At 44.0% G+C, this 19,290-nt stretch overlaps 1 protein-coding gene across 1 annotated transcript in view; it reads left to right on the top strand.

The window, feature by feature from the left end:
* The window catches only part of LOC310862475 (eukaryotic translation initiation factor 4 gamma 3-like), a 90,877-nt gene that overhangs the window by 24,558 nt on the left and 47,029 nt on the right, over window positions 1-19,290 (top strand). The window contains 8 exon segments of the mRNA XM_083770406.1: window positions 610-702; window positions 1,330-1,362; window positions 8,536-8,556; window positions 12,307-12,486; window positions 13,894-14,005; window positions 14,718-14,884; window positions 15,690-15,815; window positions 18,285-18,492. Of these exon segments, the coding sequence (XP_083626532.1) occupies window positions 610-702; window positions 1,330-1,362; window positions 8,536-8,556; window positions 12,307-12,486; window positions 13,894-14,005; window positions 14,718-14,884; window positions 15,690-15,815; window positions 18,285-18,492 (940 nt within the window).

Below are 19,290 nucleotides of genomic sequence, written 5' to 3' on the forward strand. Positions count from 1 at the left end.
CCGACTCCCCACCCCTGTTCTTTTCTGTTGCACGGCTGGTGTAGTTTTCACACATTGAGTCACAAAGGCTTTTGTCTGTTTGTCCTCAAGTATAACGATTTGCCCTCACTCGCTTTGACATCAGAAGGTCTAGATTTGACCGAAACGTTGCTAGAATTAAAGTGTTCCTATTGTGCAAGTGCAGAGGGTGTGCGGGGTCATTTTATTCTTTTTATGACATCCAACACTACCCATTGTGTTAGGTTCCAAACTGACCACTCTCTGCACTTGAGATATATATATATATATATATATATATATATATACCGTAATTTCCGGACTATAAGCCGTGGCTTTTTACCCATGATTTGAACCCTGCGGCTTATACAACGGTGCGGCTAATCTATGGATTTTTACAGCTAACGCAGAGCCATCTCAGGCTCTGAGCTAACGTAGCTGCGGCTTATAGTCCGGTGCGGCTTATAGTCCGGTGCGGCTTGTATATGGAATTTTCCCTAAATTTGGCTGGTGCGGCTTATATTCAGGTGTGGCTTATAGTCCGGAAATTACGGGGTATATATATTTATATATATAAAATGTATTTCTCTCTTTGTCCTTCCTTTTTGACAGTCTCCGTACAACCCTGGACAGAATGCTGTCTCTGCCCCTCTAGTGTATTCCCCCCAAGCGCAGCCAATGAATGCACAGCCACAGAGTCGCCCGGTGAGTACCCCCCCCTCCTCCCCTTCCTCTGTGTCTGTTTCGCTATCGTCGACTTCGTAACATTGTCGAGGTCAGAGAACCCAAATGGCATCGTGTTTCGTCATGGAGGACATCTCATGTTTTCGAATGATGCATCTCACTGTTGGTTGTATCTGTTTCATGTCTGGTTCATGCCCTCATTCCCTCATTCCCACTGACTGCACTTTTTAGTTGGCACACATGTCTCTACATGTAGGGATCAGTAAGCATTTTTCTGATCATTTTCTCTTTGTTCCTCCTCCAGACCTATTAAGGGTTGAACTTAAGACCTAATTCCAAAATTATTCCATAAAATGTAACCACTCAACCACCACCACATTGACAAGGTCTGTCACATCAGGACAACAATCGAGTATAGCATAGTTATTATTATATATTTTTTTAATGTAGATTCAGCCTGTCTGCTACGGTAAGCAGGTTAGACATCTGCCCATCATTGTCTTACGGTATTTGTGTCTCCCCTCCCATGCTCTCTCTCTCTCTCTCTCTCTCTCTCTCTCTCTCTCTCTCTCCCCTCCCCCCCCCCCCCCCCCCCCCCCCCCCCCTGTGCAATCTTCTCACTGGACCTATCCTTCCTCCCTTCACCAGTTTGCCACGGGCCCTCGACCAACCCACCATCAGGTAATTTACCCCCCCTACTGAACGCCTCCCTCCTGCTCCCTTCTCCTGCATCACCCTCTCCATCAATCACTTGGCTGGCAGCGGCTGGCAAACACCTGCTGGCCCTTTACCACTTGAACCCTAAGCGTCCTTACTCAGGGGCAAACATTCTGCAAAAACAGCAGATTTACAAGCTCAGAGTCACAACGCAATGTTGTGATTTAGTGTAGAGGGAAAAAAAAGAGGTCTTACCGTCTAGTATAGACCTTTGAGGGACTCTGGTCAACTAAGTGTATAGGGTTCAAGTGATTAGACTGCCATAGATTGAGTTGGTGATGTTTAAGGCCTTTGTAAGGTTTTATGTGTAGTTGAATATATCCTTTGTCTTTCATACTACTGCAGGTGTCTTAAATTGTTTGTGTCTTATTGCTAATTATGCAAGCCACCTTATGATAGTGCTGCCAATACACATTTTACTTTTGACTGTGCTGTTATAATGATTATTCTTACTAGTATTATTAGACTTAAAACATTCTTAACTTTAACTTGGTAGAACCTGCAGCACGTCGGTGTAACACTATTGGATTGAATTCCTAGCCATGTCTCAGTCAGTCCTTCCTTGGCATACTCCCCAGAGCGCATGTTTCTGAGATGTTTATTTAGGATTTTTTTTTTACCCTGTAATCCTCTCATTCAATGCATTTGAAGTAGGAAAGGGAACGTGGTGAGAGTGAGTGAGGCTGTATTGTACTATTTCACACTACACCTGTATTGCTACAAGTACCTGATTGATACTATACCCCCAGAGCTAATATATGTATTCTTTATTACTTTCACGTAATGCTGTAGCCTTAATTAGCATATAGCATATTGCAGCAGCAGCTATAGGAGACCTGCCATTGGCCTGTACATTGTATAGGAGACCTGCCATTGGCCTGTACATTGTATAGGAGACCTGCCATTGGCCTGTACATTGCATAGGAGACCTGCCATTGGCCTGTACATTGCATAGGAGACCTGCCATTGGCCTGTACATTGTATAGGAGACCTGCCATTGGCCTGTACATTGCATAGGAGACCTGCCATTGGCCTGTACATTGTATATGCACATTTAACCCATTCTGAACGGGCACCCATTTTGGTGTCAGCATCATGTTATGCTTTAGCTATTGAAAAATAGCAGATCTACAAGCTCATATCGCGCCACCGAGTGGCGCGATACGAGCTTGTAGGTCTGCTATTTTTTGAAAAATCGAAGAACGACTGACATTTTTAGAATCTGATCTCAGGTCAGAATGGGTTCATCAGACCAGTGTGTGTCCGGCGGAAACCTTGTATGAATCTGATCTCAGGTCAGAATGGGTTAAAATGCAGTGTAATGTTCCTCTCTCCGGCCTTTCTATCTGAGAGTATATGTTTCTCTTTTAGTGTATGCTGCTCTCTCCTGTCTTTGTATCATGGAGTACAACATTGCATCATTTGCATGGAATGTGGCCTGGCACGTTTAGCCAATTGGTCAAAGTATGTTATCGTTGCATTTTAGTTTTAATGCATCTTATAAAGTGCAGATTGTGTTCAAAGTCTATCCAGAAATATCAAACTATATTGCTGAAACTGTAGACAATGGCACAAAGTGATTGGATTGTAGTCCTTTAACAGTAAATGACACTTGCTGTCATTTACTGCTAGTCTCAGGTGTATTCAAGGTTCAAGGTTCTTTATTATTTGTCTCCCGAGGAAGACATTTGTCTTAGACAAAGGGCCCTCATGCAAGCGTAGCCCTTAAGTCCATGTGGCCGCAGTGCAGCGCCAAATACATCTTTCTTGCATCATAGAAAAAGAAAAAGAAAACATAGAGAGGGGGGGGGGTAAGAAGTCATCACATCACATTTCAAGTAAGATGATAATACTCGGCTGTGCAGGCACGTTGCTGGGTGGGGGTGGCGGGGGCTTGGGCCAGGCACAAAAAAGCCATCGAAGGGATGAGCTGCGCGGGGGGAGGAAAAAAGATACCTAGCTGCAGGTGGAGTGGGGGGGTAGAAGGCGTGTAAGACATGTGTGTCCATGAGAATAGTTCGGTGGAAAGTTCATTTCCCATGTGTTTGTGTAAGTGTGTTCCTGGCATATCTCCCGAAGGTTGCCTCATTGTCCTGCGTTATGGCGGGTTCAGTGGAGACGAACGCGGCCCAGACGAAGACACAACAGGTGTCAGGGAGGGGGCGGGGGGGGGGGGGGGGGGGCAGGCAGAGGATCCTTTCTTGCGCTGTCTCTTCTTGTGGAGATTGTCAATTGGGGGGGAATCCAGATTCATGTTTAGAGCGAGGGATAGCAATATGGCTATTTCTCCTCTATGTCCGTTATGGCTCTCTGTCCGTCATGGCTCTCAGGGCGCTGACCTGTTCCAAGATCGTGTCCATCTTCTGATGCATCTGCAGGGCGCTGGCCTGTTCCAAGATCGTGTCCATCTTCTGATGCATCTCCCCAAGTGCCCTGCCCAGCTCGGCCATGGCAGGCAGCATATGGGCTCCGTTCAGCGTTGCCATTTTTCCAATTCTTCGGTACACAAGACCAATGCACAGCCCAATCAGCAGAAATCCTGTAACCATAAATCCAAATAGATATGCCTCTTCTACGCTGATAGTCGGGGGAAGATCCATCAGGGTATTGAGCGGGCTCTCCAGAACCCAATTTACATGAAAAAATGTTGTCCATCACGTACAGAGACCAGCACACTAATTCCATGATTAGTTCCATGTTTTGATAGTTTCAGGGGTTTCGAAGAGACAGTGTAGAAGAGACGCTCTGAGCAGGGAGTACAGACAGGGAGGGAGAGAGAAAAAGAATGCGACCGCCCTCTTCAAGAGGCAAGCAAAAAGGTTGACCTAAACCCTGTTGCCCTTATGGTTGAGTTTTATTGCTTAAACAAGAGTTTGACTTGGCCATACTTTCTGGCGAAATAAGCCTTTTCTTTTCAGACAGAAAGCACAACTAAACAGTTTCTGTTATTTTTCTTTCTAACTCAATTTAGCTTTGCGTGTACTGTACGTAATATAATCAAGGTGTGAGCTCACTGAGCTGTTTCATTTTTGGGGATAGGTGGAGATGGAGAATAGCGTTTCTTTCAAATCCAGGTTTATTACTTTAGGGAGTGGGTATAATCCAGGTTTATTACTTTAGGGAGTGGGTTTAGGATTTGGTTAACCATAATATTTCCGGTGGGAAAGACCGTAAAGCTTATTAGTTGCTTTGGTGCAGATGGGCTACCATCATGGAGAGAATTAGGAACGGCCCCTATATCTTTAGAGACAGTCACTAGAACTCTAGTGTCTGTCCATATTTCTCCAAGGCATACGTTGATGCAATTTTGCATTCACACTTTCTCTAAGATACTTGTCAACTATCATCATTAGGCTATATAAAGGGCATGTGAGGCTGTTGATGACAGTTGGTATGCACTATGCTATGTGCTGGTGCTTTTTGTTGAATGATCATGACTCATGTGGTCGTGGAGAGACCCGGAGACCTGTCTGGGCACAGAATAGTGCAATGGTAACTTGGTGTCACCTTCCAGTCTAACACAGTGATTCCCAAACCTTTCAGGTCGAGACCCAAAAGAGACATTAGACGTTTCCCCTGGGACCCAAACTAGTGAAAATAGCAGATCTACAAGCGCCATTTTCAAGAAAAGGGGATTTTTGATCACGTTGTACAGTGAGTGACCTGTAAATATTGGTCTGTTTGGGAAACAGTGGTCTAACATGTTTGTAGTGAACACACGCACACGCGCACTCACACTCACACTCACACACACACACACACACACACACACACACACACACACACACACACACACATTGTTCTTTAAATGAGGCCAATTTAACGTGATGTACATCACACTAAGAATGCTATATAACTATATTGTTTAAAAACAATATAGTTGGCCCAGGCCGTAGCGTAACGGTCTGGGCACCGGACTGGTAATCCAGTCGCAGTGTGCCGCGGGTTCGACTCCCGGACCCGACACGGCCTTTACTGCATGTCATCCCCCCATCTCTCTCCCGTTTCCTGTCAGCCTACTGTCTGTCCCTTAAAAAATCAATAAAAGGCGTAAGCCGCAAAAAAAATATCTTAAAAAAACAAAAAAACAATATAGTTATAGTCTACACCACAACTATGATGACTGTTAAATGTCCTTGGCATCACAATCCATCCAAATTTAATATAGGGTGTCACGTTCAACATGAGCACCACCAGATCACGTCAAATAAGAACTCTGTTCCAAAAACGAAACGATCCAAACATGGATCAACTGACAGTGAAAAAGTACTTATTCTTTCTCTCCAATCACAAACATGATCAAATGTAACTCGATATCATAAACGAATCAAACGATGCAGTGTCACATAACCATTTAGACCTGAGGTCGATTCTAAAAACGCCTTCTAAATCCTGACCTGAGTTATTTTTGAAGGGCTTCGCGCTCTAAATGGGATAACTGACTAAATCGCTTATTTCTTATATGACGTCACCTTATCTAAGATTTGCCTATGGGATTTCCAATACAAAAAGTAACTCGCCCAGGGGTAGTGGGAGTGCCGTCAGGACTTCGGTACTCTATTATTGTTGATCCGTGTGGATGCTCACATCATTATATCGTCATTTTTGTAGTTCTTCATTCTCTGTGTGGATGGCCCTTACTATGTCCCACCATTTGTAGTTCTTCATTCTCTGTGTGGATGGCCCTTACTATGTCCCACCATTTGTAGTTCTTCATTCTCTGTGTGGATGGCCCTTACTATGTCACACCATTTGTAGTTCTTCATTCTCTGTGTGGATGGCCCTTACTATGTCCCATTCTCTGTGTGGATGGCCCTTACTATGTCCCATTCTCTGTGTGGATGGCCCTTACTATGTCCCATTCTCTGTGTGGATGGCCCTTACTATTTCCCACCATGTAGTTCTTCATTCTCTGTGTGGATGGCCCTTACTATGTCCACCATTTGTAGTTCTTCATTATCTGTGTGGATGGCCCTTACTATGTCCACCATTTGTAGTTCTTCATTATCTGTGTGGATGGCCCTTACTATGTCCACCATTTGTAGTTCTTCATTCTCTGTGTGGATGGCCCTTACTATGTCCACCATTTGTAGTTCTTCATTCTCTGTGTGGATGGCCCTTACTATGTCTCACCATGTAGTTCTTCATTCTCTGTGTGGATGGCCCTTACTATGTCCACCATTTTCACCTTCTGGATGGGTCAGTTCTGGTCCTTTCTTTTCTTTCTTCTTCATCTTTTGGAAACATAGATTGTGTGGTGCCTCAGTATGTCCAGTCCCATTGCTGGCACCAGTGTGTGAACACAGACAGTCACTGTGCACACACACACACACACACACACACACACACACACACACACACACACACACACACACACACACACACACACACACACACACACACACGAGAGTGTGTATGCCCTGGCTGTCACAAACTGGCGCTGGGCTCTCTTGTGCCGCCACGGAAGTGGAGTCGGAAAGCAGATGAAGCCAAACAATAGCCTATTATGCTGTTAGAGAAAACTGGCCTTGTCCCCCCACCCACCTAGCGCCACACACACACACACACACACACACACACACACACACACGCACACACAGAATGATACTCAAATGTACCAAGTGAGCAGTTGCACAGAGATCTGACAATTCATTCATCTGCAGTCATCTTTCCCTCAATGAAACTAAACTGCTCTTTCACACTTTTCTATCCACTCATCCTTGTAACTTCCATCTCTGCATTTAGACGTAGTGTTTGAGTGTTTGTGTGTCTGTTGTTCAAAAGGTGAAAACCAACAGAAATTACAGTGACCACTCACCGCTTGAACTTATTGTAGAGTGATGAAAGCCTCCTCAGAGTGTGAATCCCCCCACATGTCACACACGTGCGCAAGTACACACACGCACGCGTTTATTCAATACTAGCCCCCCCCCCCCACCCCACACACACACACTTTGACCCTAATCTGTGGTAATTTGCTGCACTCAAAAGCAGAAAGGTCACAGAAACATATTAGCATAATTATTTTTGCTGTGTTAACTGTATCACTTGCTCAGAATATGGGTTAGTATGACGTCATGTTGGCCTGCTTCGAGATCAGAGCTGGCGTAGTCAAGTCACCCTGGCATAGAAAATAACTACATTTTCCCGGTGCCTGGCTTATACAGCTGGCATAGTCGGCAGTCTACAGTATAGCTCTGCTTAAGTGTTTGCTGAGCTTCTGCATGATGCCAAACATGGGCCAGTTCTGAAAGTAGGAAATGGTTCATGTCGGGACAAAGCTCAATGTACCACCTGATTATTTCACTGCTGTCGGGTAATATGTCTCTCTCTCTCTCGCTCTCACTCTCGCTCTCATTTAAACAAGTGTTGATTAGCAGGGTAACACCTCCTATGACCTTGGGGGAGCGTACAGTATGTGTGGGCAGAGGCAGTGAATCAAATCTAAAGAAATTGCTGCCGCTGACCAGAGTTCATGCGGTTATTTTGGACATGGCAGAAATGCTCTTTTCCCTAAAATGTAGTCGAGTGAGTTAATCGCTATAGTAGAGCAATGTAATGACACCCAGCAAGTTCCAGGAACTGGATGGCGGGGTGCAGTCCTGCTCAACAAACACCCTCTCGGTGTTGCTAAGTCATCGCTGTGTGGGAGACAGGCCGGTCCACACACTGGGCCTGGAAAACAGCACGTTGTCAAAGCCAGGGGCAGACAGGCCGGCATGCAGGCTCAGCCTGCACAAATAGCAGCACAAGGCGTCACCCCTTGGGCCATACTAGTGTGCATGAGAAAACAAATCTGTGTGCGTGCGTGTGGACGTACGTGAATGAGTGAAATGGTAAGATCATCATGTTCGGGTGGGAGACAAACACCTGCTCAGAGCTTTCCGTCACCTCTTCCTGACACTGGAAGGTAACACACTTATTGTGTGAGATTCAGCCAGTAATCATACGGTATTTAGCTCAAGAGATAAAGTGCCTTGTGAATTTTCAGAAACGAACCAGCCACTGTGTGAGGTAGCTAATTACCCCATGGTAGTTTCCACACCCTGATGTGTCTGTGAATGATTGCCTGCTGTGATGTAATGGGTGCAGTTTCCCCAATGGCTTTTCTCTTTTTCCTGCTTTCCAACATTCAAGGGAGGATTCAGGCCCATTCAGGTAATATTTGACACTACATCAGAAATCTCTCCAGATCTGCATGGCATGATGAAGAACCCCCCACCCTCACCCCCACCACCCCAACACTGGTCCTAACCCCCCTACTTTTAACCCTTTACCCTCGAAAGACCCTAGCTGGGATTACCATACACTACTAGTGCGTATATGTCATCAGTCCTAACCCTCTTTTCAACCTGTATGTCAGCTTCATTTCCTTTCATCCATTCTTTCCCTGATTCAATGTGAATGTATTTGTTTAATCAGAATGAACAGCATGCAGAATGACACATTTATATATAATTGTATAAAATTATTTATATAATTATATATATATATATATATAATGCCGTTTCTTGAATGAGACGATATTAAATAATTTAGATGTCATTGTCGAATAGGTCAGTATTACCTTGTTTAGAGATTATGTGTAAAAGCCTAACTTACTGGTCACCCAAATGTTCTGTCTCGTCCCTCACGTTTCTCTTTTTGTTTGTTTATCGTCATTACTGAGACTCCCTCACACCACGTGTTGATGGTAAGGTAATGAACTGCTTCCTGGTTATTTCCCGGGTTCCACACGGCTCTGTTGCAGTAACGTTGATTTATTATGGCTGAGGGGGATTTCCTTCAAGGTTATTTTAGGCCGTTTCACAGCATTGTTTGTTCTGTCCTCCGTGACTATACTATACGTCAGTATACTCTGGTTCTCTGGAGCCGGGTGTCTCCAGCTCCCAGCCCTCACTGTTTGGATCTGGTTCTGTTGAGCTGGGTGTCTCCAGCTCCCAGCCCTCACTGTTTGGATCTGGTTCTGTTGAGCTGGGTGTCTCCAGCTCCCAGTCCAACTGTACATTTGCACGTGTCATCAATTACAAGCCTCTTATTGTCCGCACTGGTTCGACAATGATGGAGAATGACTTGCAATGATGTGCATAAGAGTGTAAATGGGTAGGTATTATTGAGGGGCGCCAGCCCCTCCAACGTCTGGCTTTCGGTTTCAGACATGACGCCATATGACAGCCAAGTCTACGGACTTATTCATGAGCCCCCAAAATCAGACAATTTAAATGTCACCATAATAATAAAGTGGGGCCTGGCTTCCATTCATGGGCCATCCCCTATTGGTGAGGATGCTCTATTTTTCCCTGCCATGTGGTGAGGTACAGTAGTGTGGCATGTACAGTAATGGGGGAGGTTGATGGGGGATGTTGATGTACGGCACTGTGGCAGTGGCACCTCCTCTGTTCTGACATGGTAGTCTGTTTAGACCGGTCGTTCCCAAACGCTTTAGCCCGTGATCCAAAAGAGACATTTGGGTCTCTTTGGGACCCAAGCTAGAGAAAATAGCAGATCTACAAGGTCACAACGCGGCGCGAAGCGACGCGCTGCTATTTTCACTACTACCGTTTTCTAATTCATGAAATTTCTTTTATTTCTTCATAAAATTACTGAAGAAAAACATTTGCATTGGTTTTTAAAGGTATATTCAGTGATTTCACTTAATTCAAATATCACTTATTTTTTTGTTTTGTTGTGATAATCCTCCCTACTAGAGTGTGCTGGCCATATAAGGAGTTCCTCCCTGTCCCCAGTTAACCCCTGGGGGTCAAAAAACCTTAGGTTTCGTTTTTGACTCTCTATCCTGATTGGACGAAAGGCTGGGTCCCACAGCCAAAAACGAAACCTAAGGTTTTTTTGAGTGAAATCACTGAATATACCTTTAAATCATGAAATATATTGCTTTTTTTTTGGGAACGTTTATTTTTTTATATAATAATTAAAAACAAAATTAAGAAACAAAAAAATAAAGCCTGTCATGGAACTTCCTTGTGTAGATGTATTTCCAAGGGGCGGTTACAAACAGATTCCAACGTCACAGCAAAACAAATGACTCCCTTTGAATAGTGGGCTCTGATTATTCACCCAAAACTCTGGGGTGAGCGAAGTATAATTCAAATTGCGTAGAGCCAGACCAATCTCCCCAGGGATATTTATTTCCCTGTGGCAGATTTGGCTGGTTTCCAGGCTCCACTGACACCACCTCTGTTCTGACATGGCAGACTGTTTAGACAATAGCTACACCTCTGTGCCCTCCTGGAGCCCGGAGCTCTATTAACACGAGCTACAGGAACAAACCCTCTGACTAAAAGTTTAAAGGTCGGGAGTTTGCAGTTGCCCACTTCCTATGAATTCCTTTCAAGAGAGAATAGCCTAGTGTTTCAGTAGTCGGTGTGGTTTTTCCTGGTTTTGTCTGGATCCATAGTGAGTTTCAGATAAGGATCGGTGGCTTAGAATGACATAAAAAAAAAAGCCCTAAACCTGAAATGAACTCATCCACGCAGTTGATTCAATCTTTACGCAGCATTAATTTTGGCAATGGAATCTTTCTTTATGCACTTGTATTTCACCGTGCTGGTCCTAATTGTCCCCTTCCTCTGCCGTGAAGTTACCGTACAGCAGGTGTTCTCAACCGTTCTATTGTCACGGACTGGTTGACAGTGGAATGCGGTGCTGCTTGCTCAACACACATGAATGGTAAAAATACCAAGGATTCGACAGTGATGTCATTGTTATGCTATGCAACACGGAAGTAGCGAGGACTCGGATCTGTTTATAAACCACAGTCAGTGACGGCGTCACTGACGACTCTTCATGCTACTGAGTCAACTTTCCACCGCTGTTTGGAAAATCCTGGTGACGCAAGGTTATAGATTCATGGCCGGTCGCTTCTCGCGTACCAGTGGCAAATGTGCCACGTACCGGCACCGGTACGCGTACCAGTGGTTTGGAACCTCTGCCATACGTGGTCAAACGGACAACTGGACATTAAGCTAATGTGTTAATGAGAGACATTACGATTTACCATCAGACATTACCATAGTATCTTAATCGGTGCCTCGCACTGCACACACAAGGACATTTGGAGAATGTGTACATTTGTGAGTTTGTATAGAATACTTTTTGGCCTGTACATTTTATTTTTGCGTCTGCACTGTTTGCATGATGAAGCTATATTAATTTGCCAGACGTGGGTGAGCCTTCAAATACTTCCCTGGAACTGTGACCAGACTGACAACCACAGCTAAAATCATTGTCCTGAGCTGCTGACATAGTGGCCCCATAGTGAAGTCACCTAACTTTTGAAACTAATGCGCTGGGTGTCTTGGTGTAGCATTCGTTGCATTTTCACAATACAGTGTAGGCATCAAACTCTTTTTAGCATCACTATCCTGGGAAGATTGCAGATCTGCAAGCTGTGACATGTTGTGAGCTTGTAGCTTAGCTATTTTTGGAGAAGTGATTTGTTGTAGAGGGGAAGTGACCCCTGGGGGACCCTGGCCAATGAAGTGTATTTAGGGTTTAAGTGGTTAAAATAACATGTCATTGTACTCAGACGGACTCCTTAACCACTTTAACCCTACTCTGCATCCCTATTCTGGGGATTATTTGCCAAATAATAGCCGATCTATAAGCTGACCACTCAGCGCAATGCATTAGGAGCTTGTAGATCGGTTATTTTTGGCGAAGAGATGATGTGTAGAAGTGAGTGCTTTACTGCCTTTTGTGGGATGCAAAGAGGACCAAGTGCAGAGCCAAACTCAGTTCCAGTTTACTAAGTATAGACTAAGGGTTTTTTAAGATAAGTGTTTTTTTGTTTGTCTGTTCTCTTCCCTCTGCTTAGATTTTCTTCCACATTTGTCATGTTTTTGTTTTCTTCGCTCTGTCTCTCTCTCTCTCTCTCTCCCCTCTCAGTTTTTCCAGAGGGCCCAGATGCAGACTGCACGGCCCACTATCCAGACCAACACGCCCCAGTTACGGCCTGGCTCACAGAACCCCACGGCGGCGGTCTATCCCCCTAATCAACCCATTATGATGACCATGGCCCCCATGCCTTTCCCTTCCCCACAGGCTCCGCAGTACTACATCCAACAGGTGAGACCAAGGTCTACGTCATTTGAAACAATTCATCGAATAATGAATACTCAATAAATTGATCAACAAAATCGGATTGCGTTTTGGCAGTGAAACAATTGGTTTAACAAAACAACATTAAAAGATGTAGGCTATACAACTTAACATAATCCATTAAATGAAAATAATTACTGTTTTGAATCCTGCGTAAACATTTTAAGTAATTTCAACATGTTTGCTTTCAGATAGCTTGTGTATAATAATTAGCAGTAGATTCAATTATAAAAATAATTGGTCTGTGCAACTCTCGTGGGGTTGAAATGTTAAAGCTACAATCCTAGATCCTTATTTTACTGAATAAAACATTGTAACCAATCTGTATGGTTCTATGTTAAATCAACATCTAACACAGTGGGCACTGCCACTGACAGGTTGACAATGTCAATTACATTTTTTGAAGCAGACGTGGAACTGGATTGGACACTAGAAGTGTTGCCATCTTTATTGTAGTTTGGACATCATTGCAATTACCTTTCTCCTTTGGGAGAAAGGTAACCTTTCTCCTTTGGGAGAAAGGTAACGGATAAAAATAACGGATTGCAACTTGTACTTGTAGTTTGGACATCATTGCAATTACCTTTCTCCTTTGGGAGAAAGGTAACGGATAAAAATAACGGATTGCAACTTTAAGACTCACTTTCTAGTTTTTCCTCTGTAATTTAATGTGCAAGCGCTCGAGGGCTAATTCTATTTCATTTCATTTAATTCCCAGTTGTGGTTCTGCAAACACATTGTATTTCTGCAAGCTTTTTTATTTGGATACCATTGCAGACACATTAATTTCCAACATTAGAACCATGCTTCTTTGTGTTATAGTGGGAAATTAGTCTAAATTATACTTTAATCAAATATCTTTCTTTCTTTAGTTGTTGTGGTAATTAGCTTGCTGTGGTTCCACCCCACTGTGGAATGAATACAGAAGAAACACTGGAGTTCGGTTACAACTGGCAGGGCTCAGATTCAGCCCATTTACTAGACATACACTAGACAGTCTTTCTTAGAAAGAGGAGGAGTCCTCCTCCAAATTGGTTAAGGTTTGTGTTGGGTGGCATGCCACTCTACTTCATTATACTGCATTATATTACAAAATTGTAACATTTTGATCAAATATAGATCAAATTTGTATCAGGTGAGAAAATGTCAATTTGTAGAATGCCACAAATGAATACGAAAGTTTTAAAAAAAGGGACAAGAGTGTCTACTGACAAAAGCTACAAATCACCATGATGGAATCAAAGATGTAAAAAATACTACACCTAAAAGTCCCACCAGGGTATGAGCAGAATTTCAAATGTGAAACATCTGGCAACTGTAGAGTGCTCACCATTCGTATGTACTTAGTGAAATATTTGTCCTCTCTCCTTACAGTATCGCCAACACACTCCCTATGTGGGCCCTCCACAACAGTATTCAGTACAGCCCCCTGGGTCCGGAGCATTCTACCCTGGACCTGGGCCAGGGGAGTACCCTGCCCCATATCGTGAGTCATCTATCCAACACACGCACGCATGCACCACATAGTATCCCTACACCCATTCATCCATCCATCTTCAACCGCTTATCCGTAGTCGGGTCGCGGGGGCAACAGCTCCACCAGAGTGCTCCAGACTTCCCTCTCCAGAGCAACATTAGTGACTTCCTCCTGGGGGATTCTGAGACGTTCCAAGGCCAGTGAGTCGATGTGTTTCCTCCAACTGCGCCTTGGTCTGCCCCGGGGTCTCCTCCCAGTGGGATGTGCGTCGAGGACCTCCCTAGGGAGACACCCGAGAGGCATCCTAACCAGATGCCCGAACCACCTAAGCTGGCTCCTTTCCAGGAGCAGAGGTTCTACTCCGAGTCTCTCTCGTGTGACTGAACTTCTCACCCTATCTCTAAGTGAGATGCCAGCCAACCGTCGAAGAAAACAAATTTTGCCCGCTTGTATTCGCGACCTTTATTCTTTCGGTCATGTCCCACACTTCATGACCATAGAAGAAGAGAGCTTTGCCTTCTGGCTCAACTCTCTTCCCTACACCCATGACACATTGAAATATGAATTCCAAATACAACAGCACCAAACACAACCAATTAGCATGTGGCCTTGTCTGGCTCCTGAAGGGGGAGCTTGACATTGCTGTCTGTGTTATTTTACTAAAATGTGGTTTGTTTGTTATTTCTTTCTCTCTCCTCTTTCCTGTATCGTCTTTCCCCAGATCCCCTCAGGTACCACGCGCCTGTCTCACCCTCTGTCCCTGCTCCAGTTCAGGCAGCTGGTCCCCAATACTACCCCGGACAGACTGTGTACCCACCTTCACCTCCCATCATAGTGCCTCAGCAACCACAGCAACCTCCGCCGGCCATGAAGCGTGAGAAGAAGACAGTGAGTACCTTAGTAGTTTCGTTTGTCACACAGCGCCGTAGAAAGCATGATTCGACTAGAATAAGAAAAATGTTCCCCCTCAAATCTCAAAATGTCCAGCAAAAGTCCCTGCCTTCAGTTGTCTTTTTTTCTTTTCTTCTTTTTGTTCTATACTATTTTACATCACACTACATAATCCTAATGTTATTCCTATAGCTTGGATATGTTGCCTTTGAGATCCTTCAATTAGACAATGTTTTTTTTAAACTACCCTCTGTGTGTGGACCTTAACACTTTGAGTGCCACCTGGTGGACAAAAGTGGTAGCGCTTGGGTGTCACATGATGAGACGCAATTTTACTATGACGCGCGGTCATCTTGAATGCTAGTAGCAATAGCGCCAATGCTAGCGAGCTACGGCAACGTCCATCCTTTCTCCAGAAAACGCAAAATCAGAAATGACCCCTGAACATAGCCGATCTGATCAAAACCACGGACAGCGCCGTATTTTCAGAGGAAACGGCGTGGAAAGACCATGGCTAATACAGAAGCTAATGTGGCTGTGTGTGCAGAAACGGGGCGCTCTTATCATACATTATCTTATTCTGGCCAATCACAATTTGTGTCCTCACTTTTCCGTCTTTCACTTTTGTCTTCATTGAAAGCTGGGCATAGGAGCGGCTAGCGCCCCTCAAAATGGAAAACAGAAAGGCATTCTAATATCGATATAAAGCTCACAAAGTGTATAGAATGCTTAGGACAGGGTCGCACCGGGACTATGGCGCTTTAGTGAGGTGTGTTTCTCTTTCGTGACATTGTCCTCCCAGATCCGTATCCGTGACCCCAACCAGGGCGGCAGGGACATCACAGAGGAGATCATGTCGGGGGGCACGGGAAGCCGGAATTCAACGCCACCCGTCGGACGCCCCTCCTCCACCCCCACTCCACCACAGGTACACCTGCAGCCCTCTGTGTTTACACTAGAGATATTTGTTTTTACTTCCCGATACCCATGCGTATCGGCCGATACAGAGTACCGATCCGATACTAGGGTGTAATTAAAAAAATATTCTAGGACAGCGGCTCTCAAAGTGTGGTCCAGGGACTCTCTAATATATATATAACCCATTCTGACCTGAAATCAGATTCACACGAGGTTTCCACTGGACACACACTGGTCTGATTAACCCATTCTGACCTGAGATCAGATTCTAAAAATGTCAGTCGTTCTTCGATTTTTCAAAAAAAAAATCATTTTTTTTTTCAATAGCTAAAGCATAACATGATGCCAACACCAAAATGGGTGGCCGGTCAGAATGGGTAATATATATGATACCAGAATTTTAGGCAGTATCGGCAGCTTTTCCGATATCCAGCTTCCATCCTATAAATACACGAATGCCAAATATTTGGACATTGCAAATATTAATTATACTGTCATAGTCCAGTTAGCTAGCTGCGTTCACGGTACGCACACACACCTTGTTTTATTCACACATACATTTCACTACACTACACTCTCCCATTGTAACTCGACTCACTCATTCATGCACGCACGCATGCACGCATGCACAAACCTCTTAGTCTACTGTACCAACCCAAAGTACGTCTACACAACTGCTACAAAATCCATGATACCAGAGAGTGTCACTTAAAATCATGTGATGGAATATTACATTAGACTTATTTGGTAAGCCTTGTTGATTATGCAGAAATGCATTATTGCCTTGATGTGACATGACATTAAAGTAGGTCAACAAGGCTCATTGAGCAAGCGTCATTTATGACTGGTTCGTTACCTTTCTCCACAAAAACCTTTGAATACGATGGAAGACAGCCAAGTGAATAAGTGATGTCAACTTAACAATGATTACATGCTAAGCTTCATTCTAAGCTTCTAACAATGATTACATGCTAAGCTTCATGCTAAGCTTCTATTTGATGTTTACACACCATATTATGCACTCCTGTAACTTTCACAACCCAAAGTCTAACGTATCTTAGTCTTCCATCCTAATGATTCTTGTCATTTTAATATTGCAATATAATTGTGGCACATACACAGTATATGACATCCTTAATGCACGCAACACAAGCCGCCAACGTTTTGTTCTCTGAGCCAGGGTCAGTCGGAGGTAAAGGTCTCAGACAAACACACTGCATAGAGCATAGTGCAGGGTTTCCTAACCCATTCTGACCTGAGATCAGATTCATACGAGGTTTCCACTGGACACACACTGGTCTGATTAACCCATTCTGACCTGAGATCAGATTCTAGAAATGTCAGTCGCTCTTCGATTTTTCAAAAATAGCAGACCTACAAGCTCGTATCGCGCCACTCGGTGGCGCGATATGAGCTTGTAGATCTGCTATTTTTCAATAGCTAAAGCATAACATGATGCTAACACCAAAATGGGTGCCCGTTAAGAATGGGCTAATTGGGCAGCATCTGTACAGAGAAGCTGTGTTGTGTTGTCACTTGTCACATCATATTAGGTCACACCAGGGAGCAGATGCATAATTATTAAGATATTTAAATGAGGCACTGCCCTGTCATAACTCCTCTGTTGTATATTTATTTATATGATGATGAACTTGCTGTACAGCTTTTTATTTTGTTTTATTTTTTTATTGTATTCCACTTGTATCTCTCTTATCTTGCCCGCTTCTACCACTGTGTCTATCTATCCTCCCCCTATCTTGTACGGTAGATTGTGTATGTTATTGTCCGCTGAATACTCCCATTCTCCTTCTACGGAATCCACGCCATATCTTTCCTAATCTGCCTATTCAGAAATGCTGATGACAAAAATATATAATTACTACGCTGCAAGCCTATATGATGGATGTCACTTTGTTCTCTGTGGTACCATAATTGTCCCAGAGACTAAGTGCCATTTTCTCAGCTTGGATTGGCAGAAATACTTTTTTCTCTAACATATAATGTTAAATCTTATCTGGACAAAATGAGCTGGCAACTGTGGATTCTGAAGAGGGATGTTGTTGTGATCTCTTCTCCCTGTGTCCTCCTTGGATGTTAACGGTGTCTTTCCTCTCTTTCTCTCTCTCTTTTTTGTCCCTTTTTTGTTTTTACAACTCTTTGTGCATCCTCCAACTCTTTCCTCTTCCTCCTTTCTCCTTTGTTCTTTCCCACCTATCTTTACTGGAAATTGATCTTCGCACTTTCTCTCATTTCTGTCATCTTGTCCTTAACGTTTTGCTCCTGCCAAAATCAACCCATACCCCACCGATCTGCTCCGTTTTCCTGCTTTCCTCTGCGCTGGGCTTGTTTTTTTTTTTGCTTGTGTGTGTGCGTGCATTTTTCTTGCCTGCATCTGCGACTGTTTGTCCGTGTCTTTCTGTGTTGCTAGTTTTTATGGCCGCACCCTCATTATCCTCACATTTTCTACCTCAAATCGCAGCAACAGCCGCCGGGTCGCAGCCAGACTCCAGAGTCCCAACCTCCGTCTCGGCCTCCGTCTCGGCCTCAGTCACAGCCTCAGTCTCAGCCTCAGCCTCAGCAGTTCCATTCTGGACCCTACACCCTGGAGCCTCCACAGCCTCAGCCACCGCTACAGTCCCAGCAGCCCCCCAACACAGCCGGGGCTGCAGACAGCAAGCCTGGTCCAGGTCTGCCGTCTGCCCCAAATCCCCCCCCCCCCCCCACCCCTCCCTTCTACCACTCATGACAGAAGCCCTATTTGGATGGGATTAGTTTGTCGAGAAACATCTGAGACCAAATTGCAAACGTAGGCAGGCTGTCGTTTCATGTACACATTCGGAAGGCATAGAATTTTCAATAGTTTCTCTCCTATTTTATGGAACTGTTCCTAGTCTAGTGTACATAGACTCGAGCCTAGTATTCTCTGGACGTGTGCATGGTCATGTGATGGAAAAGAACAAGTAAACAAGTAAAGAATACTTGTGAAATGTCTGATAATCTCTGTTTGCATGTTATCATGCAAAACCTTTTATGTAAAAAAAACAAAAACAAAAAAAAACGTTATGGGATGTACAGGAAAACATATTTATTTCAACATATTTATTTCAACATATTTATCATGAAAATACAATAATCATTTTTGTTCATTGCTATTTCCAATCCTCGGGTTTTCCCTCAAATAAGACCCCCAGCTGGCAAAAGCCCTTGTGAAATGATGTGGTTTTGGTCATGGCAATCACAGAAGTCTCCCACACAAACGGAAGTTTGTTTTTGAAGAGAATACAAAATGTTACATTCTTCTGTCCTCCATCTTTGGCAACGGCTTGAAATCACTTGCGCAATCAAACAGCAGCAGCCCTGCTTCTGAGAATGTTCTTCGACAGCCTCTTATATTTTATTCTTTGGACAATTCAAAGAATAAGAAACACGTGGAAATGTCTAATACCAGTGCCTTAAAGGGCCACTTCACCCCTTTTGCAACCAGA

This window comes from Protomyctophum parallelum (assembly GCF_964188405.1).
Source record: "Protomyctophum parallelum genome assembly, chromosome: 8".
Lineage (NCBI taxonomy): Eukaryota > Metazoa > Chordata > Actinopteri > Myctophiformes > Myctophidae > Protomyctophum > Protomyctophum parallelum.